Below are 24393 nucleotides of genomic sequence, written 5' to 3'. Positions count from 1 at the left end.
GTAGTACGCTGCGTTAACTTCGATGATGCATGAAGTTGGCCGCACGCGAAAAACGACGCCATTCCGCCATCTTAATGAGATCGCAGCGGACTTGAGACGGACGACGAAACAAATGACAAGTGACAGTGCGCTTCGTCTGTCTACACCATATCCATCGCGATTTCATTAAGATGGCGAAGTGGCGTCGTTTTTTTGTGCGCGATCAACTTTATGCATCATCAAAGTTAACGCAGCCTTATTATTTTTGATTCTACGGAACGAATATTGCGAAAAATACTTTCGGCGTAGCATTTAATTGGTAAAAAAAAACTTATATTATTATACTTTTTTTTTCTCCTCACATTTTTGCAATATTCAACTGATGCGAAACATCAATTTGGCGCTCATACATTACTAATAATTATTAAAACGCGTATCTCAATATTTATTCGATTGAAGATGTATTGCGTGAATAATTGATAAAGCAATTTATTACGAATGTCGCGAATATCTTAATCATAATCGTAGCTACGTTTACGATAGGTGTCTTTGTTTAATCTACAGGATAAACAAGGACACTTATTGTATAGGTCGTGGCCTGAACTATACGGTGTAAATGTAGTCAATACGCTTATTCTATTACAATGTAATGCGCATATTCTATTTATGCTCGAAATGCGGAAAATGTATAAACGCGAAGTTAAGAGTGGGACGCGTAGCGTCGTCATCGCTCCGCGTCACTTTTGGCGTGTGAAGTTGTTCGCAGTCCACGCAAGAAACGAAGCCTTCTCGCTATTCTAACGTGTTCATTTCATTTACAGGACAGCTCAGGACAGATTGACGGATGAGATAGCGTCATTACTCATTTAATAGGTAAGTGAAGTTTGCATTTATACTTATTAATTTTTTTCACTGAAAATATTGCATAATAGATTTCGATAATCGTACGCTGATAATTCGATCGAACGTGCATTTCGCAGTGCTTGTTCGATTGGAAATATTTAGCATCATCGTCATATAGCTGTCAGCGTAAAATTGATCGCGCAGAAAATAAGTCTCTTTATTATTTTACAATTAAATGTAATTCATTGCGTTCTCATTTTATCAAACGTGCTGTAATTTCGTATATTCTGATTTTTCCACTATCGTAACATGTTAAATATGCGTTAAATGTGATTAATTACTGAGTATGTTGAACAAAGTTTGATAAAGCCGCGCGATTGTTCTTCTAGTGATTAATTGTAATCGCAGTTAATTGTAAATAATAATTTATTAATTTTTGCAAACAGATGTAGCATGAAGAAATAGCAATATATAATATAAAAGAACAAGTAAAATTAAAATTAGGGCGATAATAAGCATGACGGAGCGAAATGAGCATTTCGTAATTAATTAATTTTATTATTTATTATTGGAATAATTTATTTATTAAATAATTTTATTATTTATTAATGAATTGGTGAAAGTAATTATTTATATGAATAGTACAGTATTTTAGATTTGTGTAATATAATTCCGTACTGCATGTAATATACTATCTCAAATAAATAAAATATTTTATACTTTAAGATTTTTTAAATATTTAAGTAAAATATTTATAGTTATAAACAAATATATATAAATATTTAAGATATTTACAATTAATATAAGATTTATTTTTTAATTAAATTTTATATCAAAAAGATTGATTTTAAATCATAAATAAGATTACTTGCGTACGTAAATGTCAATAAAATTATTATTTCTTCAATATATTTACTTTAGACATTATTTTTATTTGAATATATTTGTATGTATTACAGATTAGTGTTGTACAGAGATACTACGTTATTGTTATACGAGATTTCGCTATTGCGTATCATAATGTGAGTGCAACCTAATAAAGATCATATCATATAATAAAGATAACTTGAGGAGGTAAAGGAAAAAATTTGAAAATTTGATAAGAGGAGACATAAAAAAAGCATTAGTTGCCGGAAGCAACTTCACGGTAAGCATCAGTTTACTTACCGTTTACAATAAAATTAGCTTTCCTTTCCCGTTTATTCGGATTATTTTATTTTGATTTAAAAATAATAATTAGAGAAAACAATTAATCTAAAACACTGAAAAAGTTAATTTTCATGAAGATATTTTTTGAACAGTGAGAACAACTATTTCAATAGATATTTAATTGAAAAATGATTAAAAAATTCTGTGTAAAAAGTATCTCTTAAATCATTGATTATTTTGAGCATTATTTTAATTTGTAATTTATGTTTGTTTGTTACAGAATCATCATAGCTATATGATCGATAACTCTACTTACGCATCAGTCGGTGAGTGATAAAATATTTTATTAGTGGTAATGAGGTTTATTAATGGTAATTAATGAATCTTAATTGTATCAGATGTACGTTTATATATTGATATTCTTACAATCATATTAAGTGATCATATCAATATACAAAATTTCATGGATTCATTATACCTTAAAATGAAAAAATAATAAACATTGTGATGTATTTGGCAATATAGATTTTTTGTTTAAATTATCAAATCAGATATATCCCATATAATGTCTTCATTCAGGACAAATATAAACAGTTTTTTCGCATTGCTGAATAAATTCAAATGAATATGTATAAAATATTTCTTTTCGATATTGAAGGCTTAGCACACACTTAATGCATCTTTGAAAGGCTTCCCTTAATTTTTATTACAAACATTTTTTTCTTTAATATTGTAATACTCCCCTTTTTGTAATACTCCCTTCGTCACAATCTGCGAAAGATTTCAATGATTTTCCATAAATTATTTCATACTTTTGTTAAAGTTTTTCATAGCATAAATAAAAAAACAGTAACAATAATATAACTCCACAATTAACAATATAGAGTACAGGAGTAATTTGGACAAGGAAATTATAATGGAAATTTCGAAATTATATAAAAGATTGAGTCGCAGAGTGAATTCAATCAAATACACAAAGCATATATTATTGCACCAATAGTATGATGTGTATATTTGCCTGAATACATTACGCAACTTCAATCTTTTTACAATTTTAAAATTTCTATTACCCTGTTCAAATTAATACGCAGTAAACTAACTGTTATATACGTGAGTTACATTATCATAATTATAATATTATTATAATATCCATGTTGTATTGTTAATTGATGTATACTGACATGATGGCATGCGTGCAAATTGATTACTAATCATAAGTAATTTTTTTTTCTGACGCGTTACGGTAAAAAGAAACAGGGAGATAGATTGGAATAAATTTTAAAACAATCGTTTAATTATTCAAACATTTAGAAAGACCTCTTCTTAATTATACTCTTCTTATTATTAGTTATACCTTTATATGTTCTTTTTTTAATCTTCCTTCTGTAGTATTTTTACCGTCTCAGCTCTCTTAATTTCTTTCCTTTCCATAATCTTCTTCAACTTTTTGCTAATCATTTAATACTTTTGTTGCATTTCTTTCATGGCACGTGCAAGAGACATTGTCTTTTTTCAGAACTTCGTTTCGAGTTTGAATCGGAATTTAAATACAAACGGGATACGGTCCGATATATGAAATCGTTGCAATACGTGCTCAATTCTCGTCACGTTTACCGGTCCGTCGAGCTTGTCTCATACGACTAGCGTCTAACAAGCCGATAAGCCGAATTAACCACAATTAATGCACGAGGGATGTGGGCAATATCGCCCCAGAAAGTGAATTGCCTCACGTCGCGTCTATCAGCCAAGCGTTTGCACATTTATTGTGACACAGACTACTGTGGTTCGCAAAGTATTGTGGTTATGAAGGCCTCGTCGACGTTAGACGCGCGTTAAACGTGACACGAGAAGCCAGCCGTATTCGCAATGATCTCACTGTCGGTCCCGTATCCACCGCGTCGGTCGTAGTAAATTATCTCTTTGCGCAATTCGCACTGTCTCGTACATGTACCATGAAGAAGCTACAGCCGAGGTACAAAAGTGATTTCCGAGACGTTAACGAGGTTTTGAGAAATCAAAATACGCGAAACGAGAAACGTACTACATTAACGAAATTAGATAGAAAAGTTGCAATAGAGAAATCAAAGCATATTGATGATTTGTAGAATAGGAGGAAAAATGACATGGGAGCAAATATTTAATACTAATGAGCAAGCATTTTTAACATTTTCGGAGAACTCGTCTTAATTTCTCCTTTGTACGTTATGTTTACAGTTTCCCTCCTTTAGCATTTCCTTCGTTTCAATTATTTTAATTTGTTTCTTTTCAATAATTCTCTATAATTTTTCGCTAATCATTTAATTTTTCTGTTGCAGCTTCTTTTCGGTACGTGCAAGGGACATTGCGTTTTTTCGGGGATTCTTTTCGGATTTAAATCGAAATTTGCTTACATAGGAGATACGGTCCGATATGTGAGATCGTTGCAATACGTGCTCAATTCTCGGTCACGTTTACCGGTCCGTCGAGCTTGTCTCGTACGACTAGCGTCTAACAAGCCGATAAGCCGAATTAACCACAATTAATGCACGAGGGATGTGGGCAATATCGCCCCAGAAAGTGAATTGCCTCACGTCGCGTCTATCAGCCAAGCGTTTGCACATTTATTGTGACACAGACTACTGTGGTTCGCAAAGTATTGTGGTTATGAAGGCCTCGTCGACATTAGACGCGCGTTAAACGTGACACGAGAAGCCAGCCGTATTCGCAATGATCTCACTGTCGGTCCCGTATCCACCGCGTCGGTCGTAGTAAATTATCTCTTTGCGCAATTCGCACTGTCTCTTACATGTACCATGAAGAAGCTACAGCCGAGATACAAAGTGATTTCCGAGATGTTAACGAGGTTTTGAGAAATCAAAATACGCGAAACGAGAAACGTACTACATTAACGAAATTAGATAGGAAAGTTGCAATAGAGAAATCAAAGCATATTGATGATTTGTAGAATAGGAGGAAAAATGACATGGGAGCAAATATTTAATACTAATGAGCAAGCATTTTTAACATTTTCGGAGAACTCGTCTTAATTTCTCCTTTGTACGTTATGTTTACAGTTTCCCTCCTTTAGCATTTCCTTCGTTTCAATTATTTTAATTTGTTTCTTTTCAATAATTCTCTATAATTTTTCGCTAATCATTTAATTTTTCTGTTGCAGCTTCTTTTCGGTACGTGCAAGGGACATTGCGTTTTTTCGGGGATTCTTTTCGGATTTAAATCGAAATTTGCTTACATAGGAGATACAGTCCGATATGTGAGATCGTTGCAATACGTGCTCAATTCTCGGTCACGTTTACCGGTCCGTCGAGCTTGTCTCGTACGACTAGCGTCTAACAAGCCGATAAGCCGAATTAACCACAATTAATGCACGAGGGATGTGGGCAATATCGCCCCAGAAAGTGAATTGCCTCACGTCGCGTCTATCAGCCAAGCGTTTGCACATTTATTGTGACACAGACTACTGTGGTTCGCAAAGTATTGTGGTTATGAAGGCCTCGTCGACGTTAGACGCGCGTTAAACGTGACACGAGAAGCCAGCCGTATTCGCAATGATCTCACTGTCGGTCCCGTATCCACCGCGTCGGTCGTAGTAAATTATCTCTTTGCGCAATTCGCACTGTCTCTTACATGTACCATGAAGAAGCTACAGCCGAGATACAAAGTGATTTCCGAGATGTTAACGAGGTTTTGAGAAATCAAAATACGCGAAACGAGAAACGTACTACATTAACGAAATTAGATAGGAAAGTTGCAATAGAGAAATCAAAGCATATTGATGATTTGTAGAATAGGAGGAAAAATGACATGGGAGCAAATATTTAATACTAATGAGCAAACATTTTTAACATTTTCGGAGAACTCGTCTTAATTTCTCCTTTGTACGTTATGTTTACAGTTTCCCTCCTTTAGCATTTCCTTCGTTTCAATTATTTTAATTTGTTTCTTTTCAATAATTCTCTATAATTTTTCGCTAATCATTTAATTTTTCTGTTGCAGCTTCTTTTCGGTACGTGCAAGGGACATTGCGTTTTTTCGGGGATTCTTTTCGGATTTAAATCGAAATTTGCTTACATAGGAGATACGGTCCGATATGTGAGATCGTTGCAATACGTGCTCAATTCTCGGTCACGTTTACCGGTCCGTCGAGCTTGTCTCGTACGACTAGCGTCTAATAAGCCGATAAGCCGAATTAACCACAATTAATGCACGAGGGATGTGGGCAATATCGCCCCAGAAAGTGAATTGCCTCACGTCGCGTCTATCAGCCAAGCGTTTGCACATTTATTGTGACACAGACTACTGTGGTTCGCAAAGTATTGTGGTTATGAAGGCCTCGTCGACGTTAGACGCGCGTTAAACGTGACACGAGAAGCCAGCCGTATTCGCAATGATCTCACTGTCGGTCCCGTATCCACCGCGTCGGTCGTAGTAAATTATCTCTTTGCGCAATTCGCACTGTCTCTTACATGTACCATGAAGAAGCTACAGCCGAGATACAAAGTGATTTCCGAGACGTTAACGAGGTTTTGAGAAATCAAAATACGCGAAACGAGAAACGTACTACATTAACGAAATTAGATAGGAAAGTTGCAATAGAGAAATCAAAGCATATTGATGATTTGTAGAATAGGAGGAAAAATGACATGGGAGCAAATATTTAATACTAATGAGCAAACATTTTTAACATTTTCGGAGAACTCGTCTTAATTTCTCCTTTGTACGTTATGTTTACAGTTTCCCTCCTTTAGCATTTCCTTCGTTTCAATTATTTTAATTTGTTTCTTTTCAATAATTCTCTATAATTTTTCGCTAATCATTTAATTTTTCTGTTGCAGCTTCTTTTCGGTACGTGCAAGGGACATTGCGTTTTTTCGGGGATTCTTTTCGGATTTAAATCGAAATTTGCTTACATAGGAGATACGGTCCGATATGTGAGATCGTTGCAATACGTGCTCAATTCTCGGTCACGTTTACCGGTCCGTCGAGCTTGTCTCGTACGACTAGCGTCTAACAAGCCGATAAGCCGAATTAACCACAATTAATGCACGAGGGATGTGGGCAATATCGCCCCAGAAAGTGAATTGCCTCACGTCGCGTCTATCAGCCAAGCGTTTGCACATTTATTGTGACACAGACTACTGTGGTTCGCAAAGTATTGTGGTTATGAAGGCCTCGTCGACGTTAGACGCGCGTTAAACGTGACACGAGAAGCCAGCCGTATTCGCAATGATCTCACTGTCGGTCCCGTATCCACCGCGTCGGTCGTAGTAAATTATCTCTTTGCGCAATTCGCACTGTCTCTTACATGTACCATGAAGAAGCTACAGCCGAGATACAAAGTGATTTCCGAGATGTTAACGAGGTTTTGAGAAATCAAAATACGCGAAACGAGAAACGTACTACATTAACGAAATTAGATAGGAAAGTTGCAATAGAGAAATCAAAGCATATTGATGATTTGTAGAATAGGAGGAAAAATGACATGGGAGCAAATATTTAATACTAATGAGCAAGCATTTTTAACATTTTCGGAGAACTCGTCTTAATTTCTCCTTTGTACGTTATGTTTACAGTTTCCCTCCTTTAGCATTTCCTTCGTTTCAATTATTTTAATTTGTTTCTTTTCAATAATTCTCTATAATTTTTCGCTAATCATTTAATTTTTCTGTTGCAGCTTCTTTTCGGTACGTGCAAGGGACATTGCGTTTTTTCGGGGATTCTTTTCGGATTTAAATCGAAATTTGCTTACATAGGAGATACGGTCCGATATGTGAGATCGTTGCAATACGTGCTCAATTCTCGGTCACGTTTACCGGTCCGTCGAGCTTGTCTCGTACGACTAGCGTCTAATAAGCCGATAAGCCGAATTAACCACAATTAATGCACGAGGGATGTGGGCAATATCGCCCCAGAAAGTGGATTGCCTCACGTCGCGTCTATCAGCCAAGCGTTTGCACATTTATTGTGACACAGACTACTGTGGTTCGCAAAGTATTGTGGTTATGAAGGCCTCGTCGACGTTAGACGCGCGTTAAACGTTACACGAGAAGCCGGCCGTAGTCGCAACGATTTCACTGTCGGTTCCGCATCCGCCGCGTCGAAAATCGCAAATCTCCATTGCTTTTAATCCGCGCTTTTGTTTTGCACGTGCCACGAAGGAACTGCAGCAAAGACAGTTCTCAACAAATTGATAATATTTTCCCTGTATGAAATGTAAATATTAGAGATTTATTGCAGAATTAGATTTATCTTAGAATCTTTTAGATCGGTTATATGGTAATCTATTTTTTATTATAATTTTTTGTCTTTATTAGTGTTTTTATGATTGCCGTCATTAATTTATGTTGAAGTCATTATTACTGGCAGACTTAATTTGAATAAGATTTGGTTTAAATTCTGTGTCTGCGATAGAAACTTTTGATTTTCAGCGATGCAATAAAGAAACTATCCATCATGAAATTGTTATTACTACATTTTCTTCGTATATTTTTTTTAATATTTCAGAAATTATAATTTTTTTTATTGCTGTTAAATTTTTTTTGCTTCATGCTATTTAAATTTTTGTGCCTACATTTTGTTTTTGTATTGCCATTTCTTTGTTTTGTTTATAATTTTTTCTATTTCCTTCTTTATAATCGATTAATTATATTATTAATTATTTTCGCAGTTGAATTATTTACAGCTTTATAAGCTTTGTTACCACACACATCGTAATTAATAGTAAATGAATTTGAATATATCAAACATAATTTTAAGTGTGAACGTTTCTTTTTATTTACCTTCACGCTGTTATATGCTAATTGGTAGAGAATTTGATTTTTTTTTCTTTGTTATTTTTTTCTTTCTTAAATACGATTTAAAAATTTTTATTACTTTTTTTTGTATGTATAACTTGTTTTACAAAAAATATACATATTTTAATGGCAATATACTATATTATGTGAAAGTAATCTTAATATCAATAAGGAATGGCATAACATATTTGTATCCAAACTTTTCGATTTTTTTATTTATTTATACAGTCATAATTATTATATTACATATAATAATTAATCATTATATTACATTGAAGCGCAAGACATTTATTTATTTAGAATCTCATGCCATTTATTTTATGTAGTTTATTTGATGTACTTTGAAAATGCGTTTGATATGGATATGCATTTTTATATTATTTGTTATGCTTCGAAAAATGTTCTACATACTATTTTATTATATATTGATTTTTTATCACTTTTATTAATTTTATTAATTTCATTAATTTTTTAATTTTATATATATATATATATATATATATATATATATATATATTAGAAAGTCTGTTGATCAAAATGAGAGTATATATAAGTATAAGCGATAAGTAAATTTTTTCTAGACTTAAATATAATTCTAAATTAATATAATACGTCACGGAGAAATTTTATGCAACTTTTGTGCATTAATTTTTTAAAATTAATTTCTCTTTGCCTTATATTAAAGTATTTTCTTTTTGTCTTATATTTTTCAATATCATCGACTTGCGTGTTTAATGTCAATTTAATGTCAATCAAACATAATATTGTAAACAAATATAAATCGGCTAGAGAAGGAGTTTTTCTTTTTTATATTGATTTCTGAACGAAATGCAATCAAACTGCAGCCAGATTTAATCATTTACTCAAGATAATTTCCATCTGGCCCGAAGAAAGAAGAAGAAATACAATACAAGGAATAAGATAAGTGGTCAATATTGATCACGTGATGTATAAGGTAATGTACACAGTAGTTCATTTACTTAATTTTCTTCTATTTTTTTCATGTACATTTTCTCCTATTTTGTCATATATGTACGAGATTGGAAATATCTTACTTAAATTCTAACTAGCTCGTATTGAAACTGCAATTCTTCTCAGATGTCTCACTCGGGTAAGTTTCAAGTATCCTGTTGAATTAATCAACAGAGAATTAATAAGTCGCATGTCGGTTTTATAGATTTATTTCATTAAGTTAAAATATATGGTACAGAAAAATAGATAGAGAAAAATTAGACAAATAGGAATGTAGATTGGAATATGAGTAGGTAGGGATACGGATAGATAAAAATACAGGTAGGAATATGTTTAGGTGAGAAGCAGGTGGACATAATTTTATAATGTTGAAAAAATTGTAGGTATATATATATATATAGACAAAATAATAATTTAAATATAATAGTAATAAATATGATAATATATTTATTATTATTATTTTTATCTTAAATATTAAATAATTTTATATTATTTTAAATATAATAATAATAGAAATAATATCTATTTATTATTGTTATATTTATAATAATACTAATTAAAAATTATGTTTTAATTTTAAAGGAATTTTTAGAGATCCCGGGAAAAAATATTTTCTATATTATTATATAAAATTATGTATAATTTTATATATTTGTATATAAATGGACATATTTTATATATAATTATGTATAATTCTATATAATTATATATAATTTTATATATAATTATATATATAATTATATATAAAACATTTTTTCTTGGGCCATTATTGTAAATACTACGTTATGTATTATATTTCTAATTTATGTAATAATAATTGTATATTATTGTATATTATGTGTAAATACTACGTATTGTAATTACTATGTATTGTAATTGTAATTTATGACATTGATGGATAATAATTATAAATAATGTTGATTATTGTAATCGGATGCGTTCAATAAGACGGAGATCAATGTATTTGATAAACATTTGTTTTGAGACGTCTTTAAAAAAATTTTTCTATACCAAAGAATTGTTAATAAATTCGGTACATACTTTATTCAAAATTCCGTATTAATTGTGTTATTATAGTATTCTGATTATTTTGTAATATGTTTATTATAATTACATTTGATAAGAATGATTATGATATGTATTTACAATATTTGTCCGCTTTATTTCATATTTTATCTCGCTCTTACGATGTATAAACGTATTCCAAAAGTAATTAAATATTTATTAAACCAATTCTTAAATTTTGTTCTGTATGAAATATGTTAAATCAGTTAAAAATTATGAAAACATCACATTATTTTTACGTTTATTTAAATTTGATTGCTCGATAGAGCTTTGTTGCTGTCTTTTGCGTCAAATGGACATTAATACATTTCGTGGTTTGTACTGACAGAAAGTCGTAGTGATTTTTAACATGGAAAGACACTTTTCGTCATTTTCCGTGGGACCCATCCGAAACTTCTAGTTTGATGCCCTGATGATTCTGAAGATTTGCGTTACAATTAATCTTTTTTTTTCTTTTTTTTTTCTCTTTTTTTTCTTTTTTCTTTTTTTTTCTTTTTTTTTCTTTTTTTTTTTAATTACAATCCCGGGAGTTGTGATTTTGGCGTTTGAGAACAGCAACAATGTATTGGGTCATCTAAAAAGTATCCGCGGTTTTTTGTCACTAAATGTATTGACCATGAACACCATCTAATGATAAAACACCGCGGATACTTTTTAGATGACCCAATAGTTTAATTAATACTTTTTAAATTGAATCGCGAAATCAATTAAATAATTTGTCTTTTTAAGAGAAGAATTTATTGTTTTCTTTAAATATTCTTCCATTAATTAATATTAATGCTGCTTTGGTAATAAAAAGACTTAGCAGATTGAACATGGATAGCAATTGTTATAGAAAAGAATGGATTATATTAAATAAATTAAAAGCACAATCATCAGTTTAGTCGCTTCTCGCAATTTTTTTGAGAAAAAAATATGGTTATAAATGAATATATTTTTTTTATTTTAATTTTTAGCTTTTTTAAGAAATTTTTTCAGGCGCTGGACATCCTTCTATTCCAGAATATTAATTAATTTTTACATATTTCAGAACATTAATTAATTTTTAAATATTTTAGGTTACTTTATATAATAAAATACATACGCAATGTACATATCGTGTATATATTATGTAAAGAATTTTTAATTCTTATTCACTTGATAAATTTTTTCAAAAAGATTTATACTTATTTGAATAGATTATTGTAATGATACAATGAATATAATTAAAAATGTGCGAATACTTAATAAATTCGAGACGAATCGATTGGGTACCCCGATATCAATAAAACTTTGATAATTTTTAATTATTTAAATGTTACATTTAATATTTTGATAAGCCTATTTAATTATTTGACTATATTTGTTGAATGTTATAGAAAAATATAAAACGTAAATTTTATTTTACTAAATATTATATTTGATTATGATTAATTGAAGTCTTGTTGTTATCGGTTCGATTCGTCTCGAACAGTCGGTACCTGAGAATTTTTGTGCTCGCACATTTAACAAATTATAATAAATTATAAGTATGTATTTTATTATTTCGAAATATAATCATTTGTAACCACTTTTCGATGAAATCATTCTATCCATGTTTTTTGGTAATAAAAAAATATATTTGATAATGGAAGAATATACCTATTTTCTCGCGCGAATCTCATGCACTGAAAAAACTGATGAATATCAGTTAAATTATCATCAAAATATTTGAAAGTTCCATTATACTTGCATTATGTAAAGATTTGGAAAAAGGTGACGGTTGTTAACTCACTATCGAAATAGCTGCTATCGGGAGTATTCCGGAAATTTGGGATTTGTTTTCTCCTACGGTGGAGTTCTTGGTATTTAATGGATCACTTAACTTCCTTTTGTGGCTTAATGCCATGAAACTCGATAGAAGTAGAGCACAGCTCGTTCTCTAGCATATATATAGATCATTCTTCTCTCTGTCGGATATTACTCAAGTAGCCACTCGGTTGAGGGATTTGATTTGATCGAATTGTTGTCGGGTATCTTCTATTAAATGCAGTAATAACGCGATTTTTGATAAAGTAAAACGGGAATTAGAATTTACACACGCGATTAGATATATTGCTTGATTTATTTGATTATATTATTAAAATAGATGCAATATTACAAATATTTTTTGATATGTATTATCATGTAGAGAAATAATTATACGAGACTTACGTTGAAATAGAATAAAAATTGTGTATATTAGAAATGATGAGATTATTTTATTTGTCGTATATTTTTTTATTTGATCATCGTCGTGCATTAAAGCTTTGCTTATTTTTTACGTGCTATGCATTTTGTTTCTTTTGAATCTTATAAAAATGTAGTTATTATATTATAAATTTATTAACAATCTTTTTGGTTTTGATTACTTGTATAAATTAAATAAAGCAAAATAAACTTTGTAATTGCTATTCGGTATTCGATTTAGATACGGTACGTAATAGTCATTTGTCGATCATACACACAAATTTCACATTGTAACAAAATTGTGTTATTAGACGCATACCGAACGTTTCGTACATAATTTCACGTTACAAAGAAATTTTACATGTATTCTTATTGCATATTACTATATTTTTAATTTTATAATCTTTTGTATGTTATATATAATATAAAAGAAATTGTATATAGAATATATAACGTAAATAACAAAAATATGAAAAAATGTACCGTAAAATGGAAAAATTTTAATCTAATCGAGATATCATTTATTTAAATTTTAAAAAATGCCTAAGAAAGCGCACATATCCAAAATTAGGATGTTTTTAAGATTTTTTTATGTTTAGATTTTGATATATGCGCGTTCTTTGAGTATTGTTAAAATTTGTGTCAGTTATCCCGATTTTTTAAATTTCATTTTACAGTATGACATATAAATCCTGAAATAATAGATGCAATAAGCCTTGAGAAATTGATCAATCGTAATCGATTATGAAAAGAATATTTGATTATGATTGGACAATTTTTTTTAGAGGTTTACTGTACCTATTGTATTTCAGGTCTAAAGAAAAGAAGACCGCCGATCGAAATCGGCGGGGGTGGTGGAGGGCTTCTGTAAGATTAGTCCGCTTTTATCGGATGAAATTTTAATCTAAAGATATTACTTATAACAAAAATTATAAAATATAATTTAGATAAAATGTATAATAACCGCAATAATATTCGATAAAAGCAGAATAGTCTTATAAAATTATTTGATTGAATTATTATGTATCGTAATTTTATATTTTATAGTTTTTCTAGTCTGAAGTATATTTTATTAATTGTTATTATTATATATTGTATTTTGATATCAAATAAATTGTAACAAAATATTGTAAATATTAAAAATGTGAAACAGCTGCATTCAGCAGAAAAAGCAATTTTGCAACTGTAAAATTCTTCAATACGATTGGCTCTTGCTTTTAATTCTTTAGATCTAAGTGTGTAAACCAATCATATTGGAGAATTTTACAATAGTTGCAATGCTACTTTCTCTGCTAAACGCCGCCAATGTATTGTAGGACCGCCGATCGGAATCAGCGGGGGTGGTGGAGGGCTTTCACAAGGTTAATCCGTTTTTATCGAATAAAATTTGTGAATTTAAATTAATTTAAATTAATTAAAAATATCACTTCATTTACAAAGGAAATTGTGAAATCTTAGATAGGATGCTTAATAACTACAATGATATTCGGTAAATGCGGAGTAACTTTATAAAGTTTAACTATTATATATTTGTAATTTTATATTTTACTGAACTACTACGTATTTGTAATTTTATTTTTTAAATTATAACTTATATTGTATGGAATGCATTGTATTTTGATATAAAAGAAAATGTATTATGATACAAAAGAAATTATATGAATGTTAAATTAAAAAATGAAAGAGGTATGTGTCCAAAGTAGGAATAGAAATGCGTTACTTACATTACTGTTACTTTTTATAATAATGATTTAGTAATAACATTGCAATTTTTTAAAATGGTAACTAGCGGGGATTGAGAAAGCCATTTTTGAAAAGTAATTCATTATTTATTGAAAAAATAATTCTTTATATTAGTCATTATGTAGCGAGTAACGAGTAACGTATTAGTAATGCATTACTTTTTACCTTTTTCAATAAATAACTTATAATGATAACAAATTACTTTTCAAAAGTGATTTTCTCAACTTTAATCTTACCATTATAGAAAATTGTAATGTTATTTAATTGTAACCAAATCATTATTATAAACAAGTAATGATAACGATGTTTACAAGCAATGCATTATTTCCGTCCAAAGAGGACCGTCGATTAGAATCGGCGGGGGATGGTGGAGGGCCTCTACGAATAATTTTATTTTTGCCAGATTATCTAAAAAATGTAAATGTATAAGTAATTTTATTATAATATATCTTATTGCATAGTGTATTGTATTAAAAGTAAAAAAAAAAAAAAAGGAAAAAGAAAGGATTAAAAAAATGCACAGTTTATATCGAGCGAGTTCAAGTCGGCAAAGCAGTTAGGTTTGCTTGCCAAACAATTAAACATGATTGGTTGATCTACAGGTAAGAACTAATCATGCTTATTCATTCGGCAAACATGTTTAACCACTTTGCCGTTTTGAACTCGCCCATTTATTTCATATCAGAGAGAAATCTGAGAGAGGACATGACGGCCCAAGACCTGTAACCGCAAAATGCTACCGCGCACTACCGTCCTCTGAAGAAGTGGATGTTAACTACAATATCCACCTTTTTACGGTGCTCCTGATGGAAATAAATCGCTGAAATCATTGAAATCTTTATTAATTTAATAGATTTTAGTTATTTTAGCGATTTCAACTATCTATTTCATTTTAACAATATATTCATTATTGTGTAGTTAACATCCATCCATTCTTCAGAGGGCGGCAGCATTTTGCGGTTACAGGATTTTGGACCGTCATGTCCTCTCTCAGGTTTCTCTCTGCGACTAGCCATGTTACTAGTGCCATCATGTGCACACAGCGTGCACATTGAACTATATAGTCATAGATTCCGGTAGGTAACACATCGACAATCTTCGATTCCATTTCATTATATAATTGCATTATAAAAATAATAACTAAAAATTAAAATAATTTAAGTTTAAAAAATAATAAAATAAAGAATATATAAAATATTTTAATACTTAATGTTTCTTTTAATTACACATAATCAATGAATCAATTGAAAAAAAAATACATAGTCGCTTATTTAAACAATTGTATATTTTGTAATATGCAACTACATATTTTTTTAAAGCAATGCATTTTCTTTACATCGATTGATTCATCAATTATAAAAAAATGAATAGTTTAAAATAACTCAAAAACTTTTGATTTTTTGTTGATATTTGATCAATATTTTTATATGCAAAATAATTAGAGAAATCATACTATATAAAAAGAATCATATAATTTAAAAAATGGCGATCTTCATATAATTTTGAAAAATTGATTTTTTTTTTTAAATTAATTTTATCAATATATTTGCGTTCCTTCAAGCCATTCAAATTTTATATGAAACATTTTTCCGTGTCTTCCATATCTTTCGAAATGTTTACGTACGACAATTCAAATGAGATACCCTGTACACACACACACACACACACACACACATATATGTTATATATAATTATATGTATGATTTTGATTTCTAAAATACCTCATCACTTGAAAGAAGAGAAATTTGTGATTAAAATTATTAGAAAAACTTTTAAAATTCCTCACAATTATTACACGCAACATATTAGAAAATTTTTATTCCATATAAAATAAGGTAGATTATAAAAACAAATTTTTTTAATGGTTCTGCAAGTTACTAAATTTTAATTCAATTAAAAAATTACTATAATATAATAGATTCAATCTTCGATAAATTATCTGATTTACAATCTTTTGATGCGAAAAAGTTAATATTTGATCACAAAAATTTTATTAATCTTAATGTTCACAATAATTTTTTCAAAGTTATAGATTCTAACAAGATATTACTTTTAATAGAAATATAAACAGAATATATAATCTTTTCTAACATTAAATGTATCATATAACTGTGCATGCCTGGTAACTGCATAACTTCTATTCTAAATTTTTTTAAATTATAATATAAATTTCTGAAATCAAGATTATTTTGAACATAAATTACAAGATATAATTATTCTTTTGACTTTTTTCTTAAATTATATTATTCATGAGCACGTAAGATGCGGAAATTTATCTTTACAAATTACACTTACATAGATATGCTTGTTATAATGCTCACAGAGCATGCAAAGATATCTACCTAATATTTTTCCTAATTTCAAGATTATGTACGACTCTTGTTATGCGTTGATTTTTTTGCGGGATTATTATTCCCATCTCGCTTTTCTATCTATTTTTGTCTTAATACACTGGAAACACATACACATGGATGAAAGTAGAAGGATTCGTGAGTGTACGGTCATGAAGTACCATCACGCAATGGTATGCCGGATACGCATAAACTCAGCCAGGCGTATAGAGCAGTTGATAATTACCGCGGATACTTTTATGAAGGCGCGGAGGATAGAAAATCTTATAAGCAAGAAACATCAGTGACACATACGAAATATTTCATTATTATTTTCCAAGCGCTTCGATCGATAGAATCGCAGGAATCCAGTTTGCGGCAAGGACTTCCTGTGCGTTATGCAGCTGCCGTCGACACGGCAATTGCAGCCGCAAAGAATTTCTCTGCACGGCCGCAGATCATTCTCGCGGAAAGAGAGAAGGGCGACGATCACGTGAGTAAGAGTGAAAGTTTGGCGAGGCATGCCCGGCAAATTATCGGAGTGATCCGTCTCCTTCATATAATAAAGGATGATCAGTTTTCAATTAACGTCCAAGATGAATCTAAGGAGAGGCTACAGTTTGCTGTTTTGCTAATCAACTGTGTTCATCGTGGCAAAAACAATTATACAGATCTTCCAACATTTGCACAAACTTCTTCGATTCAGTTATGTGTTAGAAACAGCGCTCAACCTCGTCTGTTATTTCGATATTAGAAGATACCTTGGTAGAATCACTATAGTGGCCACGTGGGATATGAATTAGAATTGCTTAGATAATCCCATACTGCGCAACCTCATCGTATCTACTAATGACGCTTGACCGCAAGGTTAATAACTGGAGAACACGTAAATCTATCTTCGTTTCCCTAAGATCGGCCTAACTGTACGTGGAACAGTAATCAAGAAGGTGGTTCAAGAAGCTAATGTTTTATTCATGAATCTTATAGCCTAGGACTATAAAGCGTAGTCTACAATGCGGTCGCAAGCTCATTTTATAGTAAAGCAAGAGCAATAGTAATATACTCAGTTTCTGGTCGCAGGATAATCATAAGTCACTCAAATCGGTCCAAATGTAGCGATTACTATCACAACTGTCGCTGCTGATGGAGAAGAAAACATCATATATTATATATACTGATTCATTTCGTGTCAACACTGCGATTTTAAGACCGTGACTTGATTGCATTGTAAATTAAGCTTAAAAGATCGAAGAAGCTGTATCAATTTTAAATAATTCTAGGTTTTGTTAAAATGCCATCTTTTCGAAATTTGTTAATTTAACCTTTGGCCGTTCTTGCTCACAAATCAGCAATTCAACCTACGCTTCAAGGATAGTCTTGTGAACGAACATCTGCTCGAGACTAACAGTATACATACCGTATTGAGATTATGCAAGAGGCTAGCCGATAGGTGGATGGTAATGGCAGATGCTTTACGCCAGTAAACGTAATATTAGTCGACGTAGCGGCGAATAGTATATGGTGAGGTCTAACGGTGGAATCACCATAACGCCCCGTAATAATGATTCGCTTCTTTTCGGTATCCTTGGAACTTGATGTCATATGGAGCACCGGTTCAGCAAGGTATTCGATAATTGATGATGCATCTTGAATGAAGACGATATCTCATTGAATGATAAGATAAAGACCTTAAATGGAGGGCTTTTTTGTTTTGAAAATACATTTCCTCTGAACTTTAAATTCTCTGGTCATTTCCAAATTAATTTTTTTTTAAGTTCAAGAAAAGTCATAATTTATAAATTGATAAATATACACACACACATGTGCGCGCGTATGTACGTATGTATATGTATAAAATTTGTCAATTTTAAATATTCTTTTTATATAAATTAACTAAGAGAAGAAATTCTATTTTTGATCGAAACGAATCTTTATAATTGATAATATTCATATATGTATAAATTTGTAAATATTTGAAAGATGTATTTACGCATATAAATATCATCACTAAGATCAATTTAAATAGAATTATTTCTTTTATCTGATTTATTCTTATTGATTTAAATTTCATAATTGTTTATTTTTATAAGTCCAAGGATTCTGTCAAAGTAAAGTTTCTCTGAAAAATTAGCCAAAGAATTTATTTTTTTTTTCTTTTTAAAGTGTTTAGATTTTAAAGTCTTATTTTTTTACCATTTATTTACGATACAACAGCTTTGAATATTTCAGCATTTCGATAAAGAAACGATCAAAGAAAAATAGAATTTGAAGGTTTATAGATCAAAGCAAGTGCGCTTGGTGAGAAATTATCCACTTATATAAAGTGTAAGTGTAAGAACATCTATTAAACTACTGATGCATGCAATTGTACGCACAAATAGCATAGTTAAATAACTTTTAACTGGTAGTAATTAACGAGAGACCGACAGGAACTTTCTCAATGTTTACGAAGAATCTCGATGGCTTGTACGATTCAAGTAAAATGATTTCCCGCGATTTACGAACCACGCACGTTTAGACGAAGCTTGTAATTCGGTTTTCGAACAGGAGCAATCAAGGTAGTTTCGTTTCCGACATTCATTCTGTATGTTTAACGTGCAACCGTGTCCCTTCTCCATATCATGAAGGAACTATTCCTCATCGATTCCTCAATCACGCGTAATTGCCCGATTGCCAAGGATTGTTCCGTGTTCGACGAGGACACGGTGCGCGACTTTATTATTCCGCTGCGGCATGTGGCGCAATAAAAGCTTCTTCTCTTTACCCGGTGAGAAAACGGAAAAAGAAAAAAAGCCTGCGTGCCACATGAAATCGATCGATTATTAATGACTTTAATGACGTGCGTGATTCTTTATATAGGAAATGTTACGGTATGTTTGTACATGAGCCATGGCCACAATCATGAACAATTCATGTAGGAAATTATACTGTTCCCTTCAAAATTACGTGTAACGAATCGCGAATTACTTTGTTTATATTTCCAAGAAAAAGAATTTCTTTGCCCATTAAATTGTTCATCACTCATAATTTCTGATTCTTTGTAATTTGCAGCGGTAATTTAATTATTTGTAATTTCTCTTTGCAGTAGATTTCTAAGTTGGACACAGGTTTTTTATTAAGAGAGAAATCGTATTGATCTAATCAAAAGAAAAATATAATGTTCTTAAAGCAATAAAAACAAGATTGTAAATATGTTTCCATAAAAATATCAACAGTTTCTTTTCCTACATTGTATAAAATTAAAAATTTATAAAATTTGCATATAAACAGAAAAGAGAGAGACAAAGAAGCAATTCTACAAGAAACTATTTTCTTTTCTCATTTCTCTTCTCATCGTCCTTCAAACTTTTCTAAAATTGATCACGTCACTGAATGCTGAGAGAGAGAGAGAGAGAGAGAGAGAGAGAGAAACCGGACACCACGCATCGTTTAATTATTCAGTTCCTCGAGTCGTATGAGTAATTATTTACAGGAAAGATTTTTTCAAAGATGTAAAAGATGGGAATGGACATGGATCACACGGGCGGATCCAGAAATTTGTCAAGAGAGGCCATTGGCGCGTCGCAAGTGAATTTTTTTAAGTTAAAAATGAAAAGTTAGAATATTAAATTATTATTTGAATTATCACATTAAAAAAGTATTATTTAAATGTTTAATTCATAAAATGTTTTATTTTAAATTACATTACCACAAAAAATAATAATATAAATTTATGTTTGTTATGTCTATAAGAGTTCCTTAAATTAAAAAATATTTTTGGAATATCAAAATTATGATTAAGAATTTCAGAAATATTAAAAAAATATATAACATTTTGCCATAGATATTTTTAAAAAGGAAGGTTTTAAGAAGGGAGCGTGAATCCGTATAGACATGCGAATAATAAAGCCTAATGCACAACTGAAAAGCAACGGGAACAGGGAATCAGATTTCAATCTATCAGAAACTGTGTACACAGAAATGTTTTTGTTAGATCGAAATTTGTTATTGCCTGTATCGATTGCTTGTGCTTTTCAATTGTGTCTCAGACTTAATTTCTCCAAAAGAATCTCGACGGATGGAATTCGAAAATCACTTGTTAAGTCAGTCGGCCAGCATCGACACGAATACTTCGGGTGACGGGGCCTTTTCGACCCGGAGAGAGAAGAAGGGAGAGAGATGAGTATATACACGTCCTCCGCGATCGCGGCATCCCTCACCGTGCTGGCGAATGTAGGTCCTCGGGTCGACACCTATAATGCGAATCTCCTACCTCTCTGCCGCCTGGCTGCCTCATGCAGCCACTCTTCGGGAACAGTACTTCTCCCTCTCCTTTTAACCCCACCAACCTTCGGAGTTCATTGAGAGCACGATAACAGGTGTCCCGCATACCGCGCAATAAGCGCAGTTATAAGGACAAGTGTCCTAGTGTCATGCTTTTTACTAATAGAATTCGTTACAATCATAAATATGGAAATTTGAGAATGGACTCAATATTGATTTGTAAGAATGGCCACCGGTAAATCGCGAAATGTCGGAATATTGAGCACCATTGACAATACAATACTAATGCTCAAGCTCTCTACTCTTGAAGTGTGACTTCAATAGAAGTGTGACTTCGCTACGAAAGAATCTACAAGTCTTATTCTCACATTTTTGTTCATTTGACAGCTGTCAAGAAATCGCTGTTAAACTGTTTGGCTCGTTCAATGTTATCCTGTACGTCTCGTCTGTCAATCTAAGGCAACAGTGTTTTCCATAACAGTACGCGCTACATCTGCCCAATGCAGTTACGACAGTTAACGGGTATACCGGATATACCGGGTATATCGATCGATGGCACGAACCATAGAAGGTGAAGCAGGCGAAGAAAACAAAGAAGAAAGATGTGCCGGATCTATCTTGACCTATCACTCTTAACTTTTCTTTGCAACTTAAAAATCTTATACGTTAAAGATCTATTTATTTCATCGTCTTTATCTTCACTATTCTTATTGTCAACACGGCTAACGCAGGTTACAAAGATTATAGATTCATCAGGCCCGCGAAAGTTCGCCGTGGATGACACAAGTCGGACCCGGGCTGGCTGAAGATTCGGTCGTGAGGAGGATCTTTTGGTGCCGTGTGTCTTTTGGTCCCGGAGCGCCTGACCGACCAACCGAAAACGCCAGAAGACGATGAAGAAGAAGAAGAAGAAGAAAAAGAAGAAGAAGAAGGAGCGGGAAAAGGAGTCGAGAAGGTAGGGAGAGAATGGCAAAGAGGGGTCCCGCTTCGCCTCTGGCCTCTCTCTCTCTTGATACACCTTTCTCCGGTTCCCCAACACCCGGCGGCGGGCCTTGGTTCCCCTTCAGTCCTCACCGGGACACAGACAAAGTTACGCACCCGGAGAAAGGTCAATCGGTTGGCCGCTCCGTCATACGGAGCTCTTGTAATTCTTCTTTGCCCGGTGTAACGAGGTGTAATTTTTATTTTTATCGCACGACCGATACCGTTTCAAATTATCAGTCGGTCGGGGTTGCTCCTCTTCACTTCCCTCCTTTTCCTAATCTATTTTCTTCCACTCATTTCCTGCGTCACGTTTTTCCGCAACATTATCGGAGGTCGCGGAAGTTGGTCGCGAGGTGTTCGCTGGAACAGTCGTCCCGAGATCGCTTTGGTGCTCATGTAACGGACAAGTCAGTACTGACAGCGCGGGATTGGTTTACGTGAGATAGTGCGAGTCTTCCTCGTGACTTTGGGGTAATTCAAAGTGGTGTCGCTCCGAGGGACCTCGAACAGATGGGCGACGACATGTGGAGGCTTTGGTTTACGAAATTACTTCTGCTAATAGCGTTTCTGCTGATAATCACGGCCCAGACGCGATCCGAGGGTGAGTTCGATGCTAGAATTTTAAACTCTAGAGGACCGATAAAGTAAAATGTATGTTAAATAATAAGAAGCATAATAAAATAACAAGTGCGAGAAGCGAAGTAGATTGGAATTTTGATTAACATGTAAAGCTGAACTGCACGAAGTGGAACAACTATTTCGCAAATGCGTGATTGAATAATCGCGTTGTTCAGTAAATGTGTATAATTCTTGTGATAATTGTACACGTAAATGTACGCGTGACGTATATTGCAGGATTTGCTTAATTTTCATTTTATCAGCCTTAATTAATTCATTACAGCAGTTGACGCGTTTGACTAACGATCAATGCCCGTCAGACGAGTAAATCCTACTCTACTCGTCGTAACACGGAAACGGCGCGTGCACGTGATAATTTCTTTTGTAACACCTGTTCTTCCGCGTTTGCCGCGAGATAATGCGGCGTTTTCCATTAACAGGACATCTACCCGTACACACGACTTGTGTAACGCTAGACTCGGTAGAAACGAGCCGACGCGTGACTAGTTCTTTTTTTCTTGCAATTAAAAACGTTCGCGAACGAAAATTAAGAAGCGAAGATCTTCAATGTCGATGTGATGTTATGAATGAACGCGTGAAGTAAAGTTTGACGTGTTTTTACCTGTTAAAACGACAGCACAGAAAAGACGGTCTTGCGGAAAATATTAAAAATTTAATCAGCTACAGATCTGAAAATAATTCTACTGGACCATTCAAATAATTATGTAAGGCAACTTCAAATCGATTGAAGTCAGAATGCTGAAACTTTTTCCAGCATTGCTCATTGTGCTTGAAGATTGTTACACAATTATTTTTATCCAATAAAATTATTTTTAGACCATCTCTAGCTAAATTTTTAGATAATTCTTTAGATAAATCGTTCCTTTCATGTAAATAAAAGTTAAAAAAAATTATTAACAGAATTTTTGTAAAATCTCCATTAAAAAAATCTCTATGTAAAAATACAAATTTAAAAATTTAAACGGTTTTTATATCGGAGATGTTATCAATTTTAATTAACGTAAAATCATCGGCAATTGCGCAAATTTACGGAAACACATTAAAGGCATCACTTACGCTTTATGTTATAAACCGCATAACGGTTTGCGCGGCTTATAGTGCTCAGTAGCGTGTACTTTATACAAGCATCCGTTCGCTCGATATTGCGATCTAGTATCAGTGATCCAGACAAACCTACGTTTCTCTGGTTGTGCCTCCGAAAAGCGCCGTTATTGCCATTTCGAAGCCTGATTTTCCGGTTATCATTGATCGGTATATTTAAGTTGGCATTTTTTTTTAATCTCGTCTTATAATATCATTAAGCTGTTATTAAATGATTCTTCTCATTAATAATTATATCATCGTACGCTCGTATAATTATAAATGCGGATGCAAGATGTACATCAAATATATTTATTTATTTTATATTTATTTATCGATATCTGATTCGTATATAATATTGGCTGTCT

General features: G+C 32.2%; 1 protein-coding gene and 1 long non-coding RNA gene across 3 annotated transcripts in view; one reads left to right on the top strand and one right to left on the bottom strand.

The window, feature by feature from the left end:
• Window positions 1–18602: 18602 nt before the first annotated feature.
• LOC105150508 (uncharacterized) overlaps window positions 18603–24393 on the top strand; it is a 72423-nt gene continuing 66632 nt past the window's right edge. Inside the window, exons 1-2 of one of the 2 annotated variants that reach the window (XM_087413528.1) lie at window positions 18603–18682; window positions 19289–22907. In XM_087413528.1, coding sequence (XP_087269654.1) covers window positions 22817–22907 — 91 coding nt within the window. In that variant the 5' untranslated portion in view covers window positions 18603–18682; window positions 19289–22816. Of the gene's footprint in view, window positions 18683–18723; window positions 22908–24393 lie in introns of those variants that run through there. The other variant, XM_087413527.1, reaches the window with a different exon arrangement.
• Window positions 18621–24393, bottom strand: part of LOC147907398 (uncharacterized) — a 104783-nt gene continuing 99010 nt past the window's right edge. Inside the window, exon 2 of the long non-coding RNA XR_015547468.1 lies at window positions 18621–18705. This is a non-coding gene — a long non-coding RNA (uncharacterized LOC147907398). The remainder of the gene's footprint in view (window positions 18706–24393) is intronic.

Source organism: Acromyrmex echinatior, chromosome 14, assembly GCF_024713525.1.
Source record: "Acromyrmex echinatior isolate Ae372 chromosome 14, ASM2471352v2, whole genome shotgun sequence".
In the NCBI taxonomy this organism is placed as follows: Eukaryota; Metazoa; Arthropoda; class Insecta; order Hymenoptera; family Formicidae; genus Acromyrmex; species Acromyrmex echinatior.
The sequence above is the reverse complement of the archived record's forward strand: the minus strand, read 5'-3'. Positions and strand labels throughout refer to the sequence as shown.